This window comes from Tinamus guttatus, unplaced genomic scaffold (assembly GCF_059628265.1).
Source record: "Tinamus guttatus ecotype Peru unplaced genomic scaffold, ASM5962826v1 Tinamus_guttatus_pri_ptg000095l, whole genome shotgun sequence".
Taxonomy (NCBI): domain Eukaryota; kingdom Metazoa; phylum Chordata; class Aves; order Tinamiformes; family Tinamidae; genus Tinamus; species Tinamus guttatus.
This window is the reverse complement of record NW_028288629.1, coordinates 317,920-336,567: the sequence shown is the minus strand read 5'-3', so window position 1 is coordinate 336,567 and position 18,648 is coordinate 317,920. Positions and strand designations below refer to the sequence as shown.

The window sequence follows — 18,648 nt, the reverse complement described above, 5'->3', positions numbered from 1 at the left end:
CCTTGGTGTCAGTGCTGGAAAAGACGCTGCAGAGGGAAACTCTCCTCCCTGCACTGGGCACATCCAAGGGAGCTCAAAGAAGAGGCTCAGAGAATCCCCCCTCTCTGCTAGTGAAGGGGGAAGCCTGGCTTCCTGCTTTATCATGGTCTAGGTTTAAGTGCTAAATGAGAGATTCCTGTGCAGACATGAAAAAAACTAGGTATCTTTATTTTATTATTTATTATTTTAAGATGGATGTAAAAGAGAAGTAAAAAAGAAAGAAATGGATAAAATACAGTCTTGATACCAGATATCCTGGTGAGTGAATGAAACAGTTGTTACCACTGACCTTGTACCCACTGGATGAGTTTCTTCAGTGCCTCCTTGAGCTCCTTGTTCCTCACGCTGTAGATGAGGGGATTCAGGGCTGGAGGCACCACCGAGTACAGAATGGACACAACCATATCTAGAAGTGGGGAGGAGATGGAGGGGGGCTTCAGGTGGGCAAACAATATAGTGCTGACAAACAAGGACACCACAGCCAGGTGTGGGAGGCACATGGAAAAGGCTTTGTGCCGGCCCTGCTCAGAGGGGGTCCTCAGCACAGCTCTGAAGATCTGCACATAGGACACCACAATGAAAATGAAACACCCAAAGACTAAACAGCCAGTAACCCCAATGAGCCCAACTTCCCTGAGGTAGGAGTATGAGCAGGAGAGCTTGAGGATCTGGGGGATCTCACAGAAGAACTGCTCCACCACATTGCCTTGGCACAGTGGTATGGAAAATGTGTTCACAGTGTGCAGGAGAGAATAGAGAAAGCCACTGGCCCAGGCAGCTGCTGCCATTTTGAGACAAGCTCTGCTGTCCATGAGGGTCCCATAGTGCAGTGGTCTGCAGATGGCAACATAGCGGTCGTAGGCCATGACTGTGAGGAGAAAAAACTCTCCTCCCAACAAAAAGAGGAAGAAAAATATCTGGGCAGCACATTCCAAATAGGAAATGGCCCTGGTGTTCCACAGCGAATTGGCCATGGCTTTGGGAACAGTGGTGGAGATGGAGCCCAGGTCGAGGAGGGAGAGGTTGAGGAGGAAGAAGTACATGGGGGTGTGGAGGCGGTGGTCGCAGGCTATGGCTGTGATGATGAGGCCGTTGGCCAGGAGGGCAGCCAGGTAGATGGCCAGGAAGAGTGAGAAGTGCAAGAGCTGCAGCTCCCGCCTGTCTGAGATCAGCAGGAGGAGGAAGTCATTGAGGGAGCTGCTGTTGGACATTAGCTCCCTCCAGTCATGTGGGACTGTCTAAAGAATAGAAGATATGGAGAAGTTAAGAGAAACTTTTGAAGATGAAAGCCCTGAAGTCATTCAGTTGTCTGACACCATCCTCCATTACCTCTCTTTAATAAGAGTGTCTTAGTGCAGTTTATCTTGTTTATCTATTAGTCTTGTTCCCATCTGTCCTGTACTCATGTCTTCTTGAACTAGAGGATCATCGTGTTTATTATGCTGCCCTCAAAGGAGACCAGGCTCTGCTTAGAGCAGAGCTGTGCAGTTTCAAAGTGTCCATCTCCAAATTTCTCACCCTTTCTCCACACACCTAAGGGAGGTCTCCACACTCCTGGCCAGAGACACACAGGGCTCAATTCAGCTGCTCATGGACAGCCTCCCACCACCACCTCCATACCTTCAGCATCTCGGCAGCTTCCTCACACATTGCTCAGATATCACAGATAGGCCATGAGACAGCAGAGCCTTTCTGGAGGGCAGGTGGCAGCCTGGCGGGACACCACAGGGAAACAGCAAAGGGAGCGTTAGCACTGAATACGGGCTCTCCTTAAGGGAGAGTCAGTGCAATTCCTAGGCTCACAGGCTGCATTTCCAGGAGCTCCACAGGACAAAAGGGGGCTTGTGAAATCTCACTCCCATGCAGACCCCTCTGTTCCACAACTTGTAGCATCAGTATCTGAACTGCAGCTGAAAACATCCAGCTGCAAAAAGCTGAGAGCAAGAACAGGAAAAGCATGGACGGGAGGGGAAACAAGGAGCAACACCATCAATGTGCTGCCAAGGGAGGCAAGGAGACGGACAGAGAGGCCCTTTTGGAAAACTTTCACTTTACCAGCTGGGTATGTCACCTCTCCAAGGGGGACGTCGCAGGGCAGTCCCTCTTAGCCCTTTGGTGGGGCGGCAGGCAATGACCTGTGGCAGGAGAGCTGCCCCTCTCCTCTGCTGCAGGTCTGGCTGCAGAGGAGGCTTCTGCCCTGCACCTCCTGCCCCTTCCCTGCCCTGCACCTCCTGCCCCTTCCCTGCCCATCTCTGCTGCCTGCGGCTGTCGCTGCCACCAGCTCTTCCTCTAACCCAGTGTCCTGTCCCTGCCATTGCTCACAGATCCCATATCGTATCACCCTCTGTGTGCTCAGTTCTGCCCTACAGAAACCTCTGGGCCATGTCCAGGGGCAGCTCTGCAGTTGCAGATCCTAAGCAGTCAGTCACTTTAGGTCCTATGAGTCCACAAAGATGATATGGATGCTACCTGTAGGCTAAGGTGGGCATGAAGCAGCTTGCTAAGTCTTCTCACAGACCTATTGATCTCTAGGCATGAAGATCTAGGACTCCCAGTTCCCTGCCAAAACAGAAAACTTGTTCCTTCATTCCCCCTGCAATATTAAGGAGGCTGAAAGAGCAGAGAGAGGAAGGAAAGCTCCTTCCCTTTCAAGTGGCCCTTCTGATCTTGCTCCTGTAAAGGACCCCTCGCACATGCCCTGTGTATAAGCTGGAGCTGTGAGCAGACTTCACTCTGCAGCAGCCTCTTAGCAGCAGAATGAACCTGCCCTCACGGGTGTCTGTCTCCCCACGCAGTGCTTCCCCGCCGCGCTGTGGGGAGCACCCTGGGCAGTGCTGCCCCTCGCAGGCTGCAGAGTCACTGTCCCGGGCACACAGCACCCTGGGCCTGGGGGATGCTGCTCTCAATCACAGCCCGTGCAGAGCTGGGTGCAAACTGCAGCTTCACACCCCTGCGTCTTCCCTGAGAGAAGGGAGCAGGATGCCCTGTCCCTGTGAGTGTGTGGCAGGGAATCCCTGCTCTGAAGCATCTCCTCAGCCTGTTATGCCCTGAATAATCCAGGAGAGAGACCATTAAAATCCCAATCCATGATTACATGCACTGAATTCAGAAGAGCCCTCCAGGAAGATCAGCAGCATTGCCCTGCAGGCAGAGACTCACCGTGTCAAGGGCTGGAGAAGTTTCCCCACAACAACCTCTGCTCCCGCTCCACACTGCCGTTCCCCTCTCGCTGCCTTCTCTCCTGCTGCCCGCAGCAGCAGGCAGTGCCCGCAGCCCTGCTGCTCTTGGCACAGGAGCTGCTCCTGCACTCGCTGTCTCTGGGCAGTGCTGCCACGAGCTGTGTCTGTCTCCAGATGCTGCTCCTGAGCAAGGGCTCAGAGGTAGAGTCCCAGCTGAATTCAACAATTTCTCTATCCCTTTGTGCTCATTATTCCTGGGAAGTTATCACTGGAATAGACTTCAACACTCCCTGGTGTTCCATCTCTAAGTATTGAAGGAAGACTGAGGCTAGGAGGGCAATTGCTCTCATCAGAAATTTTCTACCTTTTATTTGCAAGAGTTCGAAATATCCTACTCTGAAAGCCCTCATACACATCTCTCAGCTAGACAGGACACCTAGATAGGGACAAGAAGGGAGTTCATTTAACCATGGTTCAGATATTGATTCCAATCTGTCAATATGGACATGTCATGCTGGTTTAGAAGCCCCTGGCATGTGGTGGGATTCAGCTCCCTGCCCAGAACTTCAGGAACATAAACGTTGTGGGATTCCCCTTTCCCAATCTGTAAGATGAACTCCAACAATGACTGCATGGGAGGTCCTCATCTAAGCTTCTGCTGTAACCACATCAGATGCAAGGTGGGAGTCAATTGCCTGCTGACACCAGGTGACATCTGAAGAGACAGAGTTGTCCCAGGCACGGGCTAGTGTTTATTGCTCTGATAGAGCAAATGTGATACATCTTTCAAGAATGCCTGGTCAGGGGAGGGTGAGTGCTCAGGAGGGATCTGCTGAGGACAGTCCCACTCATTACAGAGCTGGGACAGACGCCCATCCTGCTGGAAGGGGCTATGGAGCCACCACGGAGCACAGGAGACCTCCAGGGGCAGAACATGCCTGGAGTGGGGGTGAGTGCTGTGCTGGGAGAGGGGCTGCCCAGAGGGGCTGCAGGAATGATTAATGTATTCAAGGCATAGAAAATATGGGGGCGATCACAGAGATTTCCTCTAAAGCCCAATAGAGAGAGCAGTGGACACTAAAAGGCAAGGGCAGATAAATTGTTCTTTGAGCAGATTCAGAAACTTCCTGAAGATTTCCACTCTTTCCTTCCTGCAAAATACTCAAAACAGTCCTTCATCTTTGCACGCAGAGCTCAAGTGTCCGAGCACCAGCACCCAGAAGGACTTGGAGATGTCCCAGTGTCTCTGAGTGACCTGCATCAGCCTGAGAGCTCTCGCAGGGACCTGCGGGAGAGCAGAGCCCCTCAGAGCTGCAGAGGGAGGGTGGGGACAGGGGACCACGGCACCTGGAATGGCACCAGCTGTGCAGGACTCTGGGACTGCATCCCACCCACTTCTGAAAATCACTTCCCTTTTCAAGAACAAATGATCATGCTGAAGTCTGGTGTGCTAAAATAGAAAAAAAGGTGGAAAGTGTAAGAAAAGAAAAATTGCTTAAATTGTTTCTCTTAATTTCTTTCTAGCTTTTTTTTTTAAAGACATTTTCTAAAATTTCTGTTATAATCAGGCCTATAGCACTAAACAGGATGTTTCTTTGTCCCACTCAGAGCCCAGTGCTCAGAAAAGCCCCCCTGCCCACTGCTGTCCCTGCCACCCTCACTCTCTGCACAGAGCACGTCACTCTTGGAGGTGTCGTCCTCTTTCAACTGGTGTGGAAAGTCGGGGGAGCAGCTTCAAGGAAATGCTCTGTTTTGGCACAAACTAAATATATCCCTGTTAAAGTAGGGTTTAAAGATGTCTCTAAAGTATCATCAGTGCAATAATTGAAAAATAAAATCCTCATTTCTAAACTTGCACACAATTTTTGCATGCAGCATCATGTTTGTATGCTACCGTCAGCATCGCTACCTAGCACGGCAAGAGCCATCGCCCCCAAATAAAGCCCTCGAGATAATGTGTTGAAGGGCATATTGGCTCCTTTCTGATGTCTCGTCTCTATCTTGAGCACCACAGTCTGAGAAACCCCTCTGAGGAGTTTTGTAAAGAGAGATTCTCCAGTGGACCCTCAAGGACAAAGGCTGTGTCCTGTCCTGTCCAGTCCTCCATCCTTCTGCTACTGAAGGTGCCACCGACTGTAGATATGGGTTTTGAGGCTCCTCAAAGCATCTCAACGTGCAGCCACACTTTGTGCTGTTACAGACCACAGGACGTTGATCCTGCCCTGGATCACTCTCAAGTCCTAGATTCCCACACTGGACTGCCCAGAGAAGAGACCTGATGGTGCAGGGGTGCAGAAGGCACCTCTCCAAGGCTCTCTTTGAGACATTTCACAGCCTTTGGCACCATCTGGAGATGTTCCTGAAAGAATGGTTTTGGGAAATCCCTGTGGGGTAAGGAGAGGACAGCCTTCCAGAACATGAGGGGAAATCTCTCCTCCTCCTGGCTCTGCGATGTGGCTCCAAAGAGCGGCATTGGGGAGCACATGAGCAGCGTCCGTCAGAGCCTGGGCCCTGCAGGACAACTCCAAGGACAAGGGCAGAAGCTCCCTGACAGGAGCAGGAGGCCCTGCAATGAGGCTGATCCCTCTCTTTCTCCCTTGTTCCCAGCAGATCCACTCCCTGGCTGCCTACAGTCCCTCCAGGCCCACCCTGCTGCCAGCACAGCATGAGAGCCCTGGCCCTGCCACAACTGCTGCTTGTCAGGGTGGGAAAGAGACTCAGTGGGACTTCAAAATGCCCAAGAGTCAGATTGAAATGAGAGATTCCTGAGGACAAGTGACATGAACCAGAACATTCATTTTCCTTTACAGGAATGCTACAGGGAAAAACAAAAAAAAAGTAAGAAATAAATAATGGCACAACATGAACCCTTGATGCAAATTTTCTGGGTAGAGGTATTGATGTTGAGGTTAGACCCACTGGATGAATTTCCTCAGGGCTTCCTTGAGCTCATTATTCCTCATGCTGTAGATGAAGGGGTTCAATGATGGAGGCACAACCGAATACAGAACAGTCACTACCAGATCCAGAACTGGGGAAGAGATGGAGGGGGGCTTCAGGTAGGCAAATGCTGCCGTGCTGATCAGGAGGGAGACCACAGCCAGATGTGGGAGGCAGGTGGAAAAGGCTTTGTGCCGGCCCTGCTCAGAGGGGATCCTCAGCACAGCAGCAAAGATCTGCATGTAGGACACCACAATGAAAATGAAACACCCAAAGGCTAAACAGCCAGTAACCACGAGAAGCCCAACTTCCCTGAGGTAGGAGTGTGAGCAGGAGAGCTTGAGGATCTGGGGGATCTCACAGAAGAACTGCCCCACCACATTGCCTTGGCAGAGGGGTAGGGAAAATGTGTTCCCAGTGTGCAGGAGAGCATGGAGAAACCCACTGGCCCAGGCAGCTGCTGCCATTTTGACACAAGCTCTGCTGCCCAGGAGGGTCCCATAGTGCAGGGGTCTGCAAATGGCAACGTAGCGGTCATAGGCCATGACAGTGAGGAGAAAATACTCTGCTGCTACTAAAAAAAAAGAAGAAAAAGACCTGGGCAGCACACCCCAAATAGGAAATGTCTGTTGAATCCCTCAGGGAATTGGCCATGGATGTGGGCATGGTTATGGAGATAGAGCCTAGGTCAAGGACAGACAGGTTGAGGAGGAAGAAGTACATGGGGGTGTGGAGGCGGTGGTCGCAGGCTACGGCTGTGATGATGAGGCCGTTGGCCAGGAGGGCAGCCAGGTAGATGGCCAGGAAGAGCGAGAAGTGCAAGAGCTGCAGCTCCCGCATGTCTGCAAATAGCAGGAGGAGGAACTCGTTGAGGGAGCTGCTGTTGGACATTAGCTCCCTGTAGTTATGTGTTCCTGTCTAAGGAACAGAAAACAATGAAAAGTTAGGAGGGACTTTACAAGAAATAAAATTCCAAAGTCATTTCCTTTATGACCCTGCCCACCACTGCCTCTCTTTAGTAAGAATGTCTTAGTGCAGTTCCTTTGCTTGAGCTCCATTTTCACCGGTTGAGTGTGCTGTGAGGAGCAGAGACCTCAACTCGAGAGCAGTCTGTGCTGAACAGTAGTGGGAAGTGGGGAACGGAGGCCACACTTTTGGATGTTTTACCTTTTCTGGCAGGTGAGATCCATTCAAGATGTGGATGAGCTTTTCAGCATCTTTACTCCCAAGGGTAAGCAAAGAGGTTTGAGGAACAGTAATTTTTAGTTTCTTTGAGATGTCCTTGTTACTCCTCGGGAGTGTTCCCTAAAGGACAAATCCTTCACATTTCAACTCTGAGTCCTTAGAGGAATGCATCCCCAGTCACTTATGTGCAGAGTCGGGACATCTCATTTGTCTGTTATGTTTTGTTCCCAGATGTCCTGTGCACCGGTCTCCTTGAGCTAGAGTGTCATCGTGCTCATATGGTGCCCTAAAAGGAGACAGGCCCTGCTGAGAGCAGAGCTGTGCAGTTTCTAAGTGCCCATCTCCAAATTTCTCACCCTGTCTCCATACACCTAAGGGAGGGCTCCACACTCCTGGCCAAAGACACACAGGGCTCATTCCAGCTGCTCCTGGACAGCCTCCCACCACCACCTCCATACCCTCAGCATCTCTGCAGCTTCTTCACGGGTCACCCAGGTATCACAGAACGGCCATGAAACAGCAGAGCCTTTCTGGAGGGAAGGGGGCAGCCTGGCAGGACACCACAGGGCAAGAGCCAAAGGACTGGCAACACTGAAGAGGGGCTCTCCTTAAGGGAGAGTCAGCTCAATTCCCAGACCCAGGGACTGCTTTTCCTGCAGCTCTACAGGGTAGGCTTGGGAAGAACCTCATTCCCATTCAGACCCCTCTGTTCCACACCTTGTAGCATTAATGTCCGAAGTGCAGCTGAGAACATCCAGCTGCAGAAAGCTGAGAGCAAGAACAGGAGCAGCATGGACAGGAGAAGAATTAAGGAGCAACACCTTCGATGTGCTGGATGGAGGAAGGGAGAGGGACAGGGAGGCATTGTGGAAAACCTTCACCTTACCAGATGAGTACGTCACCTCACAGAGGGGGACACCTTAGTCCCTTGGTGGGGAGGCTGGAGATGGTCCCGTGGCAGGAGAGATCGCCCAGGTCTGGCTGCAGAGGAGGCGGCTCCTGCCCTGCACTTCCTGCCCCTTCCCTGCCCATCTCTGCTGCCTGCAGCTGTCCCTGCCGGCAGCCCTTCCTCTGTCCCTGGCTCTTGTCCCTGCTCACAGATCCCATACGACCCTATCTGTGCTCAGCTCTGCCCTGCACAAACCTCTGGGCAATGTCCAAAGACAGCTGTGCAGTTGCAGGTCCTAAGAAATAGGTCACATAAAGTCCTAGGAGGCCACAAAGATGATATTGATGCTGCCTCTAGGCTAAGGGGGGGATGAAGCAGATTGCTGAGGTTTCTCACCTCTCCATTCTCTCTTAATCTTTCAGAGAGAAGGTTTAGGACTCTCAGATCCTTACCAAAGTAGAAAACTTGTTCCTTCCTTCTCCCAGCCATAATAAGGAGGCTGAAAGAGCAGAGACCTGAAGGAAAGCTCCTTCCCTTTCAAGTAGCCCTTCTCTTGCTCTTCTCCAGGAAAGGACCCCTCGTGCATGTGGCAGGGAATCCCTGCTCTGAAGCATCTCCTCCTCCTGCTAAACTCTGGATACTCCAGGAGAGAGAGACCTTTAAAATCCCAATCCTTAATTATATGCACTGAGTTCAGAAGAGACCTCCAGGAACCTCAGCAGCTTTGCCCTGCAGCTAGAAACTCACCGTGTCAAGGGCTGGAAAGGTTTCTCCCACAAGTTCTCCTCTCCCACTCCACGCTGCCTTTCACCTCTCTGTCCTCTCTCCTCCCCTGTCCGCAGCAGCAGGCAGTGCCCGCAGCCCTGCTGCTCTTGGCACAGGAGCTGCTCCTGCACTCGGCTGTCTCTGGGCAGTGCTGACAGGCTGCCACGAGCTGCCTCCGTCCCAGGAGCCTGGCCCCGCTCAGGAGCAGAGGCCCAGCTGAACTCACCAATTTCTCTGCCCCTTGTGCTCCCTCCTCCTGGGAAATGTGCATGAAGTAACCTCAAAGAATCACACTTGTTGTCCTTTCATAATGAATGAAGAAAAAAGAATTCCAAAATTGCCGTGTGTTTCATCAGAGGATGACTGTCTACGAAAGCTGGAAGTGTCCCACTATGGAAGGCTCTAGTTATGAAGCCCCTAATAGGCAGGACACCCAGAAAGAGGCAAGAGGGGGGCACTACGCGAGCACCATGTAGTATAATGTAGAGACCCTGGCAGATCATTACAGTGCAAAAAGTTCATATAATTCAGTGCAGACATTTAATTCAGTGACATAGAAATAGGTTGCAGGGCAAAGACAGATGCCTGACTCGTCCAGCATAACTAGATGTCTTCTCTAGGAGGCACAGCCTGGGGTCTATGACAAACCATGTCCAATCCCTCCTACAGCTGAGCATGCTTCTTAAGTGGGAGAGGCACCTCACACCAAGGGGTCTGCACTGGTCTCTGCTCTCCTAAAAGCTTCTCACTTTGTTCCCACACAACCTCTTTGCACCCTGGAAAACATGATGGGGCTAATGATAACCCCAGGATTGGTGGATCACAGTTGGCTTAAGCCCAAGGACATCTTCAGGGGCACCTTCTCCTGCCTGGACATGGGCTCACCTCTGTCCCAGACCCCAAGGTGCTACAAATCAGCTCCGGCAACAAAACCCTCTCCTGTCGTTCCCTCACAGCCCAGCTCTGTTTCTGGGCTGTTGGGCCCTGCAGCCTTGACTCTCTTAGTGGGAACCTCCTCTCACCATTGCATTGACCCCTGCTCTCCATGCCAGCATGGCTCTGCTCTCAAGTGGGGCCATTGCACACAGTGTCTTTGGCTCTTGGTAACAGGTTTCACCAGGACAAATCTGTCTTCTGTGCCACATCCTGATATTTTGCAGCCCAAATATCTGCAAATGCCTGTAGCCTGGCATGGAGACAGAAGCACAAGCTGTCACAGGACCTCAACACCATTGCAATAACTGCGATGCATTATCACCACTCACACAACTGGAGGCCTGCGCTGCTGGGGTAAAAGCTCTTCAGGGGAGGCTGTGAGGGAAGAGGAGGAGGGGGCAGGTCCTTTGTGTGGAGGGGCAGCTCGGATGTACAAAGAGCTTCCATGGCATGGACAAGGTTTGGGTATGTGCTTGTGGGTGAGCATCAGATGAAGGGTGACATCATGCTGGGAGCTACAGACCATGCAGTCAGGCTGATGGTATGGATGACGTCTTTAAGCAACATGACAAAGTCTGTGGATCATAGGCCCTGGTTCTTACTGGCAGAACAGGTTGGAAGGCTCTTGAATCCCCCTAACATTCACTGCAAAGGCAAAGACCAGAGTGTAAACAGGCCGTGAGGTTTCTGGAGTGTGGACACCAGATGCAACAGAGAAGTCTCAGTGAAGGTGGAAGATATGCAACAATTTGGGTAGCAACAGGATATAAAATACTACTACTGTTAATAAAAAATGAAGTAAAAAATTAAAAATATAATATAAATATTTAAAAAATAGTGAAGAAACAATGTTCAGCATTGGTATGGGATGCTGAGGGAGTCATTTTTAGAGAGCAATGACAATTTCCCTAGGCTGAAAAATATCCGTGAAATTATTTTCCTCATCCTCCTTGAGCGCCTTGTTCCTCGTGCCGTAGATGAGGGGGGTTCAGTGCTGCAGGCACCACCGGGTACAGAACAGCCACTACCAGATCCAGAGCAGGAGAGGGGACATAGGGGACCTCAGGTAGGCAAAGATGCCAGTGCTAAGAGAAAGGCAGACAGCGGGCAGGTGCGGGAGGCACATGGAAAAGGCTTCGTGCTGGCCCTGCACAACAGCAAAGATCTGCTCGTAGGATAAGACTGTGAAAATGAAACAATCAAACATTAAACTGGCACTAATAATAAGATGCCTAACATGGCTGAGGTAGGAGTGTGAGCAGGAGAGCTTGAGGGTCTGAAGGATTTCACACAAGAACTGTCCACAGAGTTCTCTCTACAGAAAGAAAACAGGAAAGCGTTAGCAGTGGGGACAGGAACAGATACAGTAGGGCACCTGTAGGAAAACCATGTCCCACTGCAGTGCTTGCTGGGCAAGTGCCCCAGGTTGTGCTGGGCTTCCTACCTCTACACTAATAAATGAATTCCAACACTGACTGTAGGGAAAATCCATCCCGCCTGCACGCAGCGTGCTGCAAAACTAGGAGACACATCACACTGAGCTCTGTGCTCTGGTCTCTGAACTCTCACACCCTTCTAGCCCTCCTCCCCTGAATTTCTGCTCACCCCGCCAGATGATATGAACAGGGACTGGGCTAATGAGGGCCTAAGTGTGGATGGACCGCTGGCTACCCAGGCCTACGGACTTCTGCAGTAGCACCTTTGCTTTCCCAGAGATTGCTTCAAGAAATCTGCCATCCTGCCCTGTCCCACAGGCTAGGCGGCTGTGATAGTCACAAGTGGCCCCTGTGCCCACCTACAATCCCTGCACACGCACACCCGTGGTCCCTACAGCACTGGCATGGCCCTTGGGTGCCTAGGATCCCTTCGTTATCTCCTTAACCCTGCTTCGTGGACTCAGGGGGCCAGCAAAGGGGCTGCTGGTGCTGTCCATAGGCCAGAGTGGGCAAAGGCACTTCTGGAGCTTCCTCACAACCTGCTGGTCTCTCCATGGGCTTTGGGGACATCAGTCAGTTCCCTTGGGGTGGCCTTTTCTCTGGCACAGTGATGCACAGAACCTGCCTCCAGCAGCAGCATGCCTGCACATCTGGGCATTCACTGATGCAAGAAGGAGAACGTGTCCTAAATATTCATGATTTAATTCTGCATTTCATATACTATAATTCATATTGCTTTCATGTACCCTCATACCAGCTTATTACAAGATGAAATTGGAGAGGACAAATAGCAAGGGTCCTTCCTGCTCTCCCTCTCTTTTTTTCACTTCTTTTTCATTTTATTTTTTCAGTAGGAGTTGGAGGAGGACCTGGAGCTGAGCCCACAGCAGGGCACCAAGACTGCAGGTTGTCACATTTCATTTGGATGGAGGCTCTTCCCATCTGCTGGCCTGATGGTCATCAACCAGGTGGCCAAGACGGTGATGAGAGCCTTACACTGGGAGTGACTCAGGGGAGAAGACTCCAGCAAGAGTGAGGAATTGATGGCCTGGGATGGCAGGGAAAGGTGCAAGTGATGTGGACAAAGGAACCCCTGGAGAGAGCAGTGGGATGCAGGGAGCTCTGCTTAGGGACAGACAGAGAGCCTGTCAGGATTGTAGGGATGAGGATTAGTGGGCAGAGCAACAGAGCTGGCCTTGTGTAGATCTTTACTATGGATCTCTAGAAAGGCATCATGATGGGATCCCCATGGTTTTCACCAAGACATTGTGATGGCGTCTTTCTCCATGGTCTCCACCAAGGAATCATGTTGGGACCTCCCTAGTCCCCACAAAGGCATCATGATGGGGTCTGCCATGGTGTCCAGCAGGGCATGGTGATAGAGTCCCCATGGAAACCACCAGGGCTTTGTGATGGCAGTGATAGCCTGCCCATAAGGCCATTGTGAGGGGATGGTCCCCATGGTGACCATGTTCTTGTTGGGGGCCAAGGCCCCAGGTTCCCCACTCTGAGGAGAGCAGCTCCAAGCAGCTCTGAAGGGTGGAGGACCTCAGGAAAGGCAGCCATTAAGTAAGCATCTGTCAAGAAGAAGAATGCTCCATACAAACAGTTGTTAAAATTAGGAAACATCACTGGAGCCCACCTAGCCTGAAGAGGGAATTGGCATGTGGCCTTCATGTAAATAAGGCAGCATGTGGAAAGGGGAAGAAGAGAGAGGCTGCAAAGGAGGAAGTCACAAATATTGTCCAGCAAAGTAAGGATGGTTTGGGGAAAGCCAAATCTCCCTGCTCCTGTTTCAGTGGGAGTAAAAGAGTGAAGAAATAAAATGTGGGCTCACTGCTGAATGGGACTGGGATTCTTGCAAGTGCAGCCCTGCTTGGCTTCAGTCAACCTTCACCAACAAGGTGAAGCCTGAGAAATGTCTGAAAGGGGCAACTGGAGAGGTCACTTCTCTGTCCTTGCCCTGGCAAGTGTGTGCCCTGGGCAGACCATGGGGTTGCCGGGGGTTGGGGCTTGGTTTGAGGGTTTGGTATTTGGCAAGACAGGATCAAAGGGCTGTGGGATGAAAGAGCACGAAGTCTGAGCACAGGCTGAGATGAGGGTGAGCCTCAGCTCCATGATGACTTCTGTGGGCTGCTCTTTGGGTAGAAGTGGAATGGACGACAGTCTGTGACAGAAGACAGTCTTCCTCCTGGAGGCACCAAAGCAGGCTTGCTGTTCTTCACTTCCTCAGCAGGGTTTCATGCACTGTGCTACTTAAGATAGAGATGATAGTCCAGAAAATAGCAAAGGAACCCTTAGCACAGATCCTCCTGAGAACTTTATCTAGGCTTCCTGCCTTACTTAATTGCCGTGGTGAAAGTAGTACAAGAACATGGTGCTGCCAAATTAGAAGAATGAAAATGTATTTCATAATGTTAAAGACTGCCTGAAGTTTTGGAAAGTGCCATCTTTGTTATTCTTTCAGAATGTTCCTACTTATGACTATAATCTGCTTTAGGAGATGGATTCAATTTGATCACGTAGAGAGGCTGGTGCTGTTGGAGATGCCATGGGCTAGTTGTGTTCCCTTGTGGTGCTGAAATTTTTGGAGGTGTCTCCTGCAGGCCCTTAGCTTGTCATTAGGAAAAATATCTGAAATAATAATAATAAAAAGCTAAGACCTCTTATTTTCCCTGCATTGACTAGAAAGGGAAATGCAGACAACTGCATTTGACAGAGACATCTGCGTGGATGGAGTCTGTCATGGGGTGGAATCCGCCCGCTCACAGACACACTTTGACCAATTCCTCACATATCTCCGCATGTCTGATTAACTTGGACTTTTTGAAAGTCAGCTTTGATTCAGATGATCTGCACATCTGCACTTTCCATGGTTTTAGTCTTCCTCCTCCCCTTGCTCTTTATCATTCAGACACCTCTCAACTCTTCCCTTGCTGCTTTGAGCTTCAGGGAGTCTTTCAGGAGACTCTTGTTGTCTCTTAACCAGCTCCTTCACCGTGTGTCTATCCAGGCTTTACTATCTGTGAAAAGCAGTTCAAGGAAGGTTATTCCTTGTAGGCTGTGAAGCTCCTTGGAGGCAACTCAGGACTCAACCTACAGTTGAGGTTTGGATTTTGTTTCCTATTGACATAGGATCCAGGTTGTTTTGTTTTATCATACTTCATACTTTTACATGTTTGCAGCTAGTTCAGGTGGGAATTGGTGCACATGAGCTGTAACATTCAGCTACTGGAGTGAGAAAAACAGTTTGATTTTAGCCAGAGTGATCCAAGTCCTCTGTGGCTGATGAGAGAAGTGGCAGGGCTGGGGAGCTGAGCAAGGAGGTTCTTCATACAGGTCTCCCCTCAAAAACACTGCTTTTCACACATGTCTAGACTTCATTGGGAGACACGCGAGGAAGTGGAGAAAGTGCATATGGCTGATTCAGGAAATGGAAGAAAAAGAAAGCTCAAAAAAAAAATTAGCCATGTTTCTTTTCCAGGTGCTCATTGTAATCAGTCTAATGTAAATACACTCCTTTCCAATTCGCTATAGCAGATTTGAAAATTGAAGAAAATTATGGCAAGAATCATGGCTCCTGAGGGGTTTTGCATTTGAATGACCTTTTGGGAGTAGTTGGTGCTGAGCCCATGAACCTCTGAGGCTGAGAAGAGACTGAAGAAACTTCTCAAGAAGTTCAAGTCAGAAGCATGTCCTCAAGTTTCTTGGAGAGTTAATGGGTCCCACAGTGGTTCATTACCAAGCAAAGCCTCCCCAGGGGCTGATTAGAGCAGAGAGTTGGAAGCCGTGATTGCAGATAGGAAAAGTCAAGGTGCAGGTTCCTCCGATGCCAAGTCAACCCTTCATGTGTGTTTTCAAGCAGAATGACCAAATAAAGGTGCCCAGTCCCTGAGTACAGACATCCTTTCCACCATGCTTTGCCCAAGGCTTTTGGTTGGAGCAGTGTGTGGGTGGGGGTGTTCAAGGCCTAGGGCAGGACACTGATACAGGACACCTTGTGTGCCTGAGGGAAAGCAGGCAAGGAGGCCCTGTTGCCAGAAGGAAGAAGTTTCTTCTTCTAGGCCTTAATGGCAGAGACACTAGCCACGGCCAAGAGGACATAGACCTAGTTCTCGAGGAGGTTTTGGTTGTGGCACTGCCCTCAGCTGTCTCCCCGTTCGGCTGTCCCACGTTTTCCCATGCCTGTGCCTGTTTCCCTGAAGCCTGTAGACACCCAGGCTGCTTCCCCACCATGTTCTCACCCCAGTATCTTTCTGTCTTTTCCCATGTCTCTCTGTCCTTGATGAGTGTTCTTTGAAACACAAAGGCATGGCTTGATCTCAGGTCCCCTCTGGGGGACCTCTTGCACCACAGCACTGCTCTTAGGTGACATTTCTTTTTTCTTCAAGTCATGTTTGTACCTCAAGCTGTAGTTTGTGGCTCTTTCCCCTTCTCTATTTCTTTCCCACTACCAGCACAACTTCCATCATCCCTGAAACCACCCTGCAGGCAGTCACAGGCTCCTGCTCTCTTCCCATTAGCTGTAGCACTTTAGCAGGCTAAAGAAGCTCATGGTCCTCAGCTTCTCCATGCAGGCCATGTGCTGCCCAGGCCTGAAAAAGCAACCTCACCCCAGTAGAAGGGCCTGACTCTGGGGAGGCCAGGTCGGGTACTGACCCATAGGCAAAAAAGAAAAAAAAAAGGAAAAAAAATCAGTAGAAGTCCTAACTTCTTTGCACTGAACAAACACAAACCCTCTCCTCACAGAGGGGCAAGTGGTGCTCCAGCCCCCAACCACCTTGGGGGCCTGACACTGAACTCACTTCATGTGATGACCAGAATTCTTCTACAAAGAGCCCCAACTGGATGCAGTAGCCAGAGGTACTCTAATGAGTACAGAGTAGGGGACTCCTGTTCATGCAGTCCAGGACACTGTGGCCTCCAGAGCATGTTGCTGGCTCACACGCAGCTTGCTGCCCACAAAGGTCCTTCTCCAAAGAGCTGCTGCCCAGCCGGACATTCCCCAGCCCATATCACTGCAAGGGTTGGTCTGTCCCAAGGGCAGGACCTGGTTTGTAGCATTGTCACAACAAAGTAGACAATGCTATCCTGTGTAGCCAAGCTGATCTCTTCTAGTTTTAATGAGCATCAGGATGGACCATCCTTGTGCTGGGTGGCTGTGCTCCTTAAACACCCGCTGGCTTTCCTAAGCTCCACCACCCTTCAGATTGCCGGATTCCCCAAAGGGGAGGGAGCCTACACAAGCTCTCACCCAGACCTTGATCCATCCCATGCAAGAGCTCCTTCCATCTGAGCTGTCCCTTCACATCAAGGACATCCACCCCATCCTGCTCTTCCCTGCTCACCTTTCTTCCTGCAGAGCTTGTCCTCTGTCATCACAGCCCTCTAGTCATGTGAGTGGTCTCAAAGCATCTCCATTATTCCAATCGTGTTTCCGTGCAGTGACAGCTTGTGCCTCTCCATCTGCCCTCCTCTGTGCCCCAGCCTGCATGTACTTGTGTATGATATTGGGTTGGAGAGCCTCAGCTGTGGCACAAAGAAGAGGTCTGCAATGGAGAAACCTGTTACCACGAGCCAAGGACACTATGTGTGCAATGGCCCCACTTGACAACAGTGACTTGCTCGTGTAGAGAGCACTTGTCAGGGCTATGCTGAAAGGAGGTTCCCACCAAGAGAGAAGAGTCTGGAATGCCCAAGGCCAGGGAGAAACAGGAGAGGGATTTGCCTCCTAGGGGTAATTAAAGGCAACTTGGTCCTGTGACAGAGGGGAACCCCTCTCCAGGAAGGACAAGGTGTCACTGAAGAAGTGCCTGGACCTGGGCAGGCTGTGATTTACCACACGGAGGTCATCGTTAGCCCATTTACTTCATGTAAAGGTGTGAAGAGTTTCCAGAGAGGGAGAGCTACAAGATTTTAAGGGTGAGGCTACTAGAGAAAAGATACCTTTTCACCACTGGATGACAGGAGCAAGGACAACGTTACTGATGTTCACAGGGTCTCTGGATGGCAGTCCAAGCCAGGACCTCCTTCACTGGTGCATTGTCCTTCAGGGAGGTCAATTCAGCTCTGTCCCAGGCCCCAGGGTGCTGCAGAGGGAGCTCAGGCAGCAAAACCCTCTCCTGCCAAGGCTGGGCAACCCAGCTCTGTTTCCCCCGGCCCTGGACTCTGCAGGCTTTGCTCTCTTAGTGGGATCCTCCTGTCACCATCACATTGCCACCTGCTCTCCATGACAGCATGCTCAGGCTCTGAAGGGCAGGCACCAGAAACGCTGTGTCCTTGGCCCTTGGTAGAACAAGTTTCACCATCACCAACCTGTTCTCGGCACCACAGCTGAGGCTTTGCAATGGAAACATGCACAAGTGCATAAAGCCTGGAGCAGAGAGAGGAGCAGATGGAGGTGCCCATCTGACTGAGAAATATTGCTGAGGTGTGCTGGAATCTCACACATGATTCTACATCTCATGCAGCAGCAGGGTAGGAGATCTTCAGGAGTGTGCGGAGGAAGATGAGCAAGGGGGCTGCTCTTAGTGTGAAGGGGCAGCTCAGCTGTGTGGAGCTCTTTGAACATGAGGGCTAGGGCCTGAGTTCAAGCTTGTAGATGACAAGGGTGAGACCACAGTGGGAGTGACCAACCACTCAAGCAGGGTGAGGAGGTGGGTACAGTCTCCTTTAAGCAATGTGAACAAGTGTGCGGCTCAAAGGGCACCCCACGTGCACACAGCCTCCCAGCAATGGCTGCAAAGTTGTGGGAATAGTTGTTCTTGGGGACTGGCTGGCTCCTGCAATGAGTTCCCAGGAGCTGGGAGAGGGCCGAGGACGCAGCAGTGCCCTGGTCTCCGCCACATGTCAGCGCCTTCACCTCGCAAACCACAGGAGGACTCACGTCCTTCCTCCCTGCACTCCTCCCAGCGGACAACTCCTTCCAAACAGGCTGAGGGAGGCTGAGGCCTCCTTGTCCACCCAGAGGACATTTCCTGGATGGGCTCCCATCAACACTGCCAGCTGCTTGTTCCCAAGTGCCTGTCCCAGGAATCATTCTCTGGATGAGACTGTTCACTTGTGACAGTCACAGGCAGTGCAGGGCCAAGAGGATGGCACCAGGCCTGTTCTTCCAGCATTGCCTTGAACAAGCGGCTTGTGAGGAGCAGGAATGGCCAGACCCCATGGGTGTCCCTGCAGCCAGCTGTAGGGAGCAGCTTGGGGACGTGGTTGAGTTCAGCACCAAGAAAGTGTGGGTGCAGCAGCAGGGCTGGTCATCACTGGTGCTGGTGGGGCA

The 18,648-nt window shown here is 51.1% G+C and overlaps 2 protein-coding genes across 2 annotated transcripts; both read right to left on the bottom strand.

The window, feature by feature from the left end:
• Positions 1-317: 317 nt before the first annotated feature.
• Positions 318-1,250, bottom strand: LOC148595478 (olfactory receptor 14J1-like). The gene has a single exon (XM_088520631.1). It carries the CDS (start codon positions 1,248-1,250, stop codon positions 318-320), a length of 933 nt encoding a protein of 310 aa, XP_088376757.1.
• Positions 1,251-6,127: 4,877 nt separating this feature from the next.
• LOC148595477 (olfactory receptor 14J1-like) lies at positions 6,128-7,049 on the bottom strand. The gene has a single exon (XM_088520630.1). It carries the CDS (start codon positions 6,701-6,703, stop codon positions 6,128-6,130), a length of 576 nt encoding a protein of 191 aa, XP_088376756.1. The 5' UTR covers positions 6,704-7,049.
• Positions 7,050-18,648: the final 11,599 nt, after the last annotated feature.

What these genes read in the sequence shown, in the direction of transcription:
- LOC148595477 (XM_088520630.1), bottom strand. Translation starts at nt 6,703, where the DNA reads ATGGCCTATGACCGCTACGTTGCCATTTGCAGACCCCTGCACTATGGG.
- LOC148595478 (XM_088520631.1), bottom strand. Translation starts at nt 1,250, where the DNA reads ATGTCCAACAGCAGCTCCCTCAATGACTTCCTCCTCCTGCTGATCTCA.